Consider the following 8,926-nt stretch of genomic DNA (forward strand, 5'->3'; position numbering starts at 1 on the left):
CCCCCCCCCCAGGAATGGAGGACCGATCATTAGGCGACTAGCCAAGAGGGCGTCGCGACGCTATATAAGAGAGCCTGATGTTGTCCCTTCGAAAAATCTAGACCCGATCGAAAGTCCCGCCACTTCTCAACCCTCGTCCACAATGGTAGCTAGTCGCTAGGTATGCATCTACTAGGCCCATGGTACCTATAAGGGTGACCAGGGGTAGCCAGGGCGTAGCCATAGAAAAGGGTGGCTAGGTAAAGGGCAAAGGGTCTGCAGGACAACGCGTTGCCAAATGCGAAAAGAGTCCCCACGTGTCCACTAGGGCCGGGATTGGAATAACGATCATCGGTTGGCAGCTGCCATCACAAAAAAAGGTTGGCCATTGTTTTACGCCCTTCTAGGATCATCCAATGGTCAACCCCTGATCGACCAACGGGGCTGATCTAGCTAACTTATAATATGTACAATAATAACGTTCCAACTATTATATCTGTGTATGTCTATATACACGTAATTTTACATTTTCCGGATATCTCATGCCAGATTCGTATATTTTACAAGTATATCCATATGGGAACCCTTTTCATTACTGGCCGACATAAGGATTTCAGGATGGGCCAGGAGTGGCCTTGGCTGACGTGCTGGTCGCGTATGCAAATGTCGACGCCGGGCATTGTCTGGCCGGAACAAAAAATCCAGGTCAAACGTTTCATCCGGTTAGGAATTTTTATTTTTTGATTGGCAATAACAAAGGGTGCAGGGCTCGTATTCAAGGGACGTACCTAACGGTCGGGTGGCGGGACAGCGACGCCCTAAGACAATCGATACAATTACGGTAGGAACCGCAGATAAAAAAAAGAAAGAATTTAGTACTAGCTGTCTCACCCTTCTCTCTCTTTCTTTATCTTGCACTTTCATTATTTTTCTCCGTCTCTCATCCACACTCGGAGAAATTGAGTGAAGAGTGAACCCGAGGCAGAGTGCGTGCGTGCTTTTGTCTTACCTACCTACCTCGTCGCGACCTTAGGTACCAACCGTCTCCACCCTTATACGAAACCGGCTGAGGGGTTGAAAGAGCCCCAAGACGCTTCCCTTCGATTCCCAGGCCCAGGACGGTTGATGTAGTCCTTGCGCATCCAGCAACCCCCTCGCGACTGCTCCTGTGTATTCACGAAAATCCATCGTCTACGTAGCTTGCTACTCTTGACCATTTCAAGGCTATCTCGATTGAAAACCCACCCTTGAGATTAACGTGTGTCTCGAATAATGGGGCCCGTTTGGATACTTGGGGCTGCTCCAACCCTGAGAACGTGTACGTGCTTTATAAATATATACACTACATGCAGACAAGTTCTTGAATTTTTTTCTTAAGGTCCTGAATATTATATTAGTATAAGTGCACGTTGTCGCTTTGCATTACACGCTATTAGTATTTTGAGAACGAACAGGTAAATGGTCCATATGTAATTTCTAGAGTGCAAAGGTAGAACGGTACCAGGTGTGAAAGTTATTGATAGAACCGTCAACATTATTTCATCATACGGTAGTTCAACAGTGAACCGGTTGAAGCAGCGCGTAAGTTGGTATAAATCCAAAAAAAAAGTACTTCCTAAAAATAAGAATATACGTGAAACGTAAAAGCCAGTATATTCGAGAAATGCGTATATCTTGACCGTTAGCCGCGACATTCCCGATCAAGAATCCAAGCATGGCGAGGACCAGTCGCAGGGGTTGGAACAGGGTACGAGAGAGCGGGCAGGGTATGACGTGGAGTCGAGCGTAGCATCGAGGTGGAGTGGCATCGTGTGGAGTGGGCTGTGGTCAGTGCCAGGATTCGAAACACGATAGAGTCCACCAGCACCAGCACCATCACGTGCATCACGACCACCAGCATCATCCAGACCAACACCACCAGCATCATCATCGCTGCTACCGGCTCGGCGCCGAACACGCCAACCGTGCGCGGTACAGTCAGTGGCACAGGTTCTGGCACCAGGCCGGTGGGACGTATGGATGAGAGTAGCCACGCCGAGAGATAGGGGTAGGCAGGGTGCAGCAACGCGAGACCCCCTCTCCCCCTAGCAGCACCGTGCTAAACGCGTACAGTCCGCGTGCTGCACGGCGCAGCACGAAGCTTTGGGCGTCGGGCCTCGGCTGGCGCGCTCGTCCGAGAGGGTTGCTTCGGTTCGGTTTGGTTTAGGTGAGGCGAGGTGCCGAGAGACGAGGTGGGGGTGTCCGGCACGGGGCCACAGCGCAGTTGCTACTCAGACACGGGGATGCTCGCAATGCCTCTATCAAAGGTTACGAATTATCGCGATATCGTAACGAATTAACGCGGCGGGAGACGCGGGCGTCGTTGTAAAAATCATAAGAGTCGCGGGTTCAAGTGGAGACGAAGAGGGAATTCGTTCTTAGGCAGTATTGGTCGCTGGACGATTATGGGGTTACGGTATAAGGTCTTAGGGGTGGTCCGTAGTAGGGTTCATTTGAATAATGGGTTTGGGTTCGTTTACTTTTCTCTCGGCTGATTTGGTGCTTTTTCAAAAGTATTCGGGATATTTGTACCTCTTTCTTTCTCATCGGGTTGGAGGACCAGTGATGGGACTGTTATTTTCTTTGGGCTCTTCTGTGACGATGTGCGATCTATACGAGGATCCGCTCGTTCTTCGGGGTCGACTGATCCTTTTACCTCGGTCCTCCGCGAAGGAGCTTCCGAAGCTCGTCGAGATGCTGGTGGTGGTGGTGGTCGAGAAGCACGTGGGGAGAAAAGTCCGAAAGCGGCGGTAGCGGCGGCGTCGGCACGAGAGACGGGAGCGCGTCTTACCACGCAAGGAGCGCCGCGACGACGCGCTGTACTCTCCAGAAGGGGAGAGAGAATTTAGGGTGGGAGAGAGGTTTGGGGAGAGGGGTGCCATCCAAAGACGCTCATTCGTTCCTATAATCACGTGACTCCCTTCTTACGGCTTTTTCCTTTTTCCGGCGGGACGTTTGAATTGCTTAGAAATTCGGAAGGATCTTCTTATCGAATGTTTATAGGGTCGCATCGATTTTTTTTCTTGATAATCATTCTTTCTTTGACTTCAGTTCTGATATTCTGTTGACTGTCAGGCTTTTTTGTTTGAATTTTTCGAAATTTGTTTTTTAATATTTTAGACGTGCTCAGAGTATAGGAAATTGTAGCTTCTGGGTTACAAAATACATTATCGATAGTTTTGTCGGATTATGGTAAAAAGGTTTATATTTTGTTTCATCCCTCTTCGTCATGATAATTAAATGAATTAATTGATCACGGTGTTATACGTAAAATCGAGTAACCGACGCTTCGCTTCGCGTCTCGACGCCTCGCGTAACGCTTACCAACTACGAGTCGATTTTTAACGAGACGACCCGTTTTTCTTGTATTTTTCAGACGCGTCGCACTGTGTTGTTATGTGTTGTCATAGTTATTTCATTGAAAAATTAATTTCGCCGTTTAAAAACACGTAAACGGGATTTTTGTCTGTAAAAAAAAAAGTCTGAACAACTAATCTTCATTTATCGACGAACATTTCTTAATCTTGATTTTTTCAAACATCTCTTATTTCGAAATTACCACAAGAAGCAAAAAAAGAAAGCAGAAGTGTAAGAAGAGGAAAAAGAAAAATACTGAAAAGAATAGAAAAAGAAAATAAAAAAAAAAGAGACGAAACAAAATTAAAGCCATTGCCTTAGAAGAATACCTACACTGAAAAGATTTAGGAAGGAAGAACAAAGAAGAAACAATTTAGAAACGTCTACGAAGTAAATTGTAAAGATATGACTAAAGTATATTTTTAACAAGTTTTGAAAACTTTAGATTTTAAAGATAAATTTTAAAGCCGAAAAAAATGAAAAAAAACGATAAAATTCATAATAATCTAAAAATGTGATCTAAAAGTCGTTGCTACCAAGAGAGCCTTATGTCCTTGTTTCAGTTAGTTCGGTTCCATATGTAAGTACATTCGTATATAAGGACTACCAGTACGCTCGCATGTAACACAAGCTTTCGCATGATAAAATTTTATTCGTGTTTTACTCGAAATGAACAAAAATTAAGAATCATCCCCCAAGCAACTTCGCTATACTACAGTTTACTACGTGCTCACCATAATCCATTAAAGCAGCAAGCACGGCTGTTTCCCAAAAAAAAACCCATTTCCCAATATATTCCACGTACGTATAATGAAATTATTGGAAATATGGAAAATTATCATTACGTTTACTATAACATAATATATGTATATGGCTCTCACAAATTCATACGACTCTTTATTATTCAGCCCTCCGTACAATGCTCGTTTCGATATACGGATTCTGGTATTTGGTATGGCCGGAATGGATAACGGCAGTAAAACCTGAACGAAATCATTGGCATTTCGTGAGAATGATGGTGCGAGCATTGCTCCCGGAGATTCGGCGGTGTGTGGGTTCGAAGGGTTCGAGAGGGGTGCAAGAGGGTCAATGCGAATTTCCTATTTTGCATTCGGGATTGGAGTATTTGCCAGTGCGCGCGCTACCGTATACGTGTATACGATATAGAGGAGGGAAGAGGGTAGAGGGTCGAAGAGGGGTTGTTTAGGGGTCGTAGAGTGGCACGGAGGTCTGTGGAGGGTTCGGCTATAGGGGACGGCGTGTATAGTGTTGGAATAGCGAGATTGGAAATTTTTTCGATGACTTCCACCCCTACGGAACGCAGCAGCCCCTTCTATGTCCGGGCGTCGGGGCTAGCGGCATTTTTTCTACACCTCGTGTATTGATCCCGGAGTCATTCAAAATGGCGGCCGAGCCCGAGTCAGCCAATGACTGCGTGAATCGATGACTGCAGCGAGCCACCCCCGGACCGGCCAATGGCAGGCCAATGGGAGGCTTCCCTGCTGCCGGAACCACAACCACCCGAAACGGCCGAGTCTCTCCAGCGCTTGATGACCCGACGTCGATGATTTTGTAAAATTACCCAGCTGGAAAGAAATATCCGTCGCGACACACGTTCGATGTAAATGCTAATTCACTCGGGAATGCGTTGCCAAATTTAAATTTAACGAGAGGAAACTTAAAAAATCATTAAATGACGCGAGAAATTCATTTATATACAAATAAAATCAAAATTTTCAAATTTTCATTCCCAGCAGTCCTTGTGGGGTATCACTAATTTCATCATTTTTAAAATCTTTATTTGCTTCTTTTTACGATACCCACGAGTGGAAATATTCTTTTTTCATAAGAAATCTACTCAAGACGTTATCTTGGTCACCTTGATCCTGGATACGTCAAACGGTACACTTATCTTATCTACAGCTGTACTCTCATGGCTGTAGAAGAAAAAAAAATGGCGCTTTACGATACTCATCGAGAGTCAGCCATTTTTTAAATCTTCTCTCAATATTCGAATAATTCCCATTCCCCAGAAACCAATAAAAAAAATCTTTTTCGTCGTTTCCACGTGTCATAGAAAACGCGAAAACATATTTACAGAAAAGAAAAAATAATCATTTACCATTGAGTAATCCCGATAAAGCCTAATAAAAGTGCATCATTTACTCCACACGCGTTGCACTCATTCCCACTTTGTCTTTGCCCGGCAAAGAGAATGTCGAAACTGCAAGCACGCGGCATTGCATCACGCCAGAGTCTGCATTACATCTGTGTGTGCATATATACTTAGATTGGCTCTTATTGACACAGCCACGTTGACGCGGTGGTACAGTCGGGAAAGAGTGCAATTCGCTGCACTTGGATGCAACGTTGATCCGAGTGCAAGAAGGAGAATCGATAATGTCCAAATCAATTGATAAAGAAAATCATGAATTTTCGGTCGATCACAATAATTCATCTCATAAAAAACCATTAGACTTCGTCATGCCGTCGTGACGAAGTTTTAATGCATTTATTACTGTATCGCGCTTCTAACTACTATCTGTCTCTGTCGCTCGCACCGACATTGGCACAGTCGATATATCGATGACTCGAGCGAGCAACGCGCAGTCATTGTACATTCTGTGAAAGATTAAAAGTCAATTGAAAAAATGGTACTTCGAGTTGTCGACAGTTCTGGACCGTCGGGACTGCGGAAAAATCCACTTAGACAACATTGGAAATATACGCACTTTCTTAAAGCGATTTCTATGTACACTTTCTGCTATAGCTGTACCAAGTACGACGGTTTTTCTAGCGCAGGCAGTTTTTCTATTAAGCTTCATTTGTTTCTTTCATTGCGTAATAAGCCGGACGCTACGCTCATTTCATCCTACTATCCGTTGTAATTCTTAATTCGAACGTTTCAGTCCTTCGAGTAACGACACATTTTTCTTGTATTCTTATTCGTCCTCTTCCGGTTAGACGTGCTTCCATTGGGCATTCTTTTTTATTTATGATTAAACGTATTACAAGACTGAGATAAATTTTATATTTGTGGTAATGGAAGGACCGCTATTTTTGAAAGAGTAGTAATTTTGTAGATTATATTTCAAAGGCGAAGCATCAGCCCCTGTGGATTTTATAGCAGTTCCCTTGGTTAACTTCACGGATGAACTTAGCCCAGACAAAAACCTCAGAACCCTTTCTCGCTGGTTCTTTCAATGTTTCTACATTTCGCCGCCAGGCGTCACCCCTGCTCGGGGCAACTTTTCACAAGGGTTGATGCGACGGCGAGGCGGCTTCACAAGATCAGCGAGAAAAGAAACGTACCTCTGCCCCTTTTAGCGATACCAAACCCCCAAAAATTGATTTACATTCAGCTTGATATTTTCAAAAGGCATGCAAAAAAAAGACCACAAGTCAAATTTCAGTATTCATACATTCCAAAATGCGTGAAACAAAAAAACTTACAATATACAAAGTTTCAAGATAACACTCATAAAGTATCCCACGAATGAGTCAAAAAGAGTCATCGCTCTGACCGTAATTGAAAATAATCTGAAAATTCTAAAAATCCTATACTCGAAGAACCAGAAACTTTGATACGAGTAAAAAAAATGGTACTAAAAGTTACGTATTCGACAAAGAGAAAAATGTCTGTGAGGTCCCCGTAAGACAAATGTCTTCCTACGCAATGGTCTTATCTGGAGTTGAATCTAGCCGCGGTATTTCGACGGTACGTGTACGCGCAGCGGGTTCTGTTACGAAACCCTTACTAACTTCGGTACGTACGTACGTAGACACATAAGGGTAATGCTCGGAGGCGCGTTAAACGTTACGAAGTCCGTTGAAGGGCCGAGGTGGAGTCCAGCTGCCGATCGGGATCGGGTGGTTCGGGGGAATCGAGATCGGGATTGGGATCTGAAAGCCAGTCGGGCAGCCAGCCGAGTAAAGTAAGTAAGTTGAGCCACCCACCCATTCGGAAACGCTGCCCGATTCTCACCTGTTTTCCTGCAGCAGCGCGCAGTACAGCGTTCATTTGTAATTTAAAGTGGCCCCGATTGCCCAATACGTCCCATGTACTTATTTAGCCCCCACCAAGTATTGTGAAATTCCGCGGCAGGCCGGAAGTATCGCGCATCGCGATTAACTGCTAAAGGCTGGACGACTCGACTGGGTGCGGTATGGGGGGAGACGGAGGAGGATCGAAATTGGGTCTATTCCAATAGCGTACGTGTCTCTTGGACATTACGGTTCGTCGAATAAGGGTGGTTAGTGTGAACGGTAGAGAGGGCGACAAGTCACCTACGAAATGAGGGATGCTGATAAACTGTATATACACGTAGGAGAGACTATAGAACCAAAACTAAGTGGACAGTCAGGAAGTGGTTGGATTGGTCAATTTTTTTCTTCGCCACCAGTCAACCCTCGTTGTGCCATCTCGGTGTCTTCCAGTGACTGCCAGTCCGAGTTTCCCTTGAAGGGGTGGTTTCGAAGAGACGGGGTGGATGGCGTAGCGCGGTGGCGATAACGATGAAAAAGTGTAGTAGGGGTTGTCCGAGTAGAGTGGAGTCAAGAGGAGCTCTCTTGGGGGGTGGATAGTGGAGTGCTCTGTGCGAGGGAGTCTACCCCCACCAGAGGCTGCTGCACACACGTGGCGGACACGTGGAAAAAAAGAAGAGCGAAAAAAAACAAACGAGCCGTACGAGCCAGGGGTTGCTGCCGGGAGGAGTGCGGGCGCGGAGGTGGGGAGGGCCGTGATAGAGGGAGGGGTGAGAACGGCCAAGAGAGAAAGATGGGCTGAATCTAAGGTCCTGGAGAGAAATGGAGAGCGCGAGGAGGGGGAAGACGGGATAAATGGGGGATGGGGGTTGGTTACGGAACGTGGTAGAGAGGATTCTCCACTACGTGAGGGTGTAGAATCGAGATAGATAGATGGAGGGAGAGAGAAGGGGTGATATGACATAGAGTGGGTGAGAGTGAGAGAGCAACGAGCGAGAAGAGTCGAGAACGCTAGAAGGGCGAGAGGCTCCCGCGTAAGGGTAGGGAGAACGCCGTGATCTCGGTAGTGGGGATGGACTGGAACGTTAGAAATAGAGCACCCTTAATCGGAGGGTCAGAGATATCCTCCGAGAGCCATCCCTTCTACCGAGTGGACTTACCTAAGATGAGGATGTGACCGGTACTTGTTTTAGACTTCATTTTTTTTTTCATCTCTTCGATATAGATTTTTTTTATAATTTTTTGTAAGGGTTGTATAGGACCCTTTTGATATAAACTAATTGATGGTCTTCATTAGATTATCATGACTGTTTCACCCTCAGGACCAAGCCTCCATTAAAATATTTTAAGCGGCAGTTAGGCTCCGGATTGAATGAGATTATCAAATGCATGATAATATACAATAAATCTTCAAGGAGTTGATTCGTCTTAAATCCGAAATCGCCTATCGATTACTAATCGGGTTTACTGATGCGTGACTGAGAACTTAAAATTTTGACTGTCAGATTCGGTGGAATGGTATCAAATGGTAGGACGAAAAAGAATGAGTGTGCGTAACTCCCCCTCC

At 45.3% G+C, this 8,926-nt stretch overlaps 1 protein-coding gene across 1 annotated transcript in view; it reads left to right on the forward strand.

The window, feature by feature from the left end:
- The first annotated feature begins 7,036 nt into the window (after window positions 1–7,036).
- LOC107267915 overlaps window positions 7,037–8,926 on the forward strand; it is a 7,072-nt gene continuing 5,182 nt past the window's right edge. The window contains exon 1 of the mRNA XM_015740117.2: window positions 7,037–7,093. Coding sequence (XP_015595603.1) covers window positions 7,037–7,093 — 57 coding nt within the window. The remainder of the gene's footprint in view (window positions 7,094–8,926) is intronic.

The sequence above is a fragment of the Cephus cinctus genome, unplaced genomic scaffold (genome assembly GCF_000341935.2).
Source record: "Cephus cinctus unplaced genomic scaffold, Ccin1 Ccin1_scaffold0462, whole genome shotgun sequence".
Lineage (NCBI taxonomy): Eukaryota > Metazoa > Arthropoda > Insecta > Hymenoptera > Cephidae > Cephus > Cephus cinctus.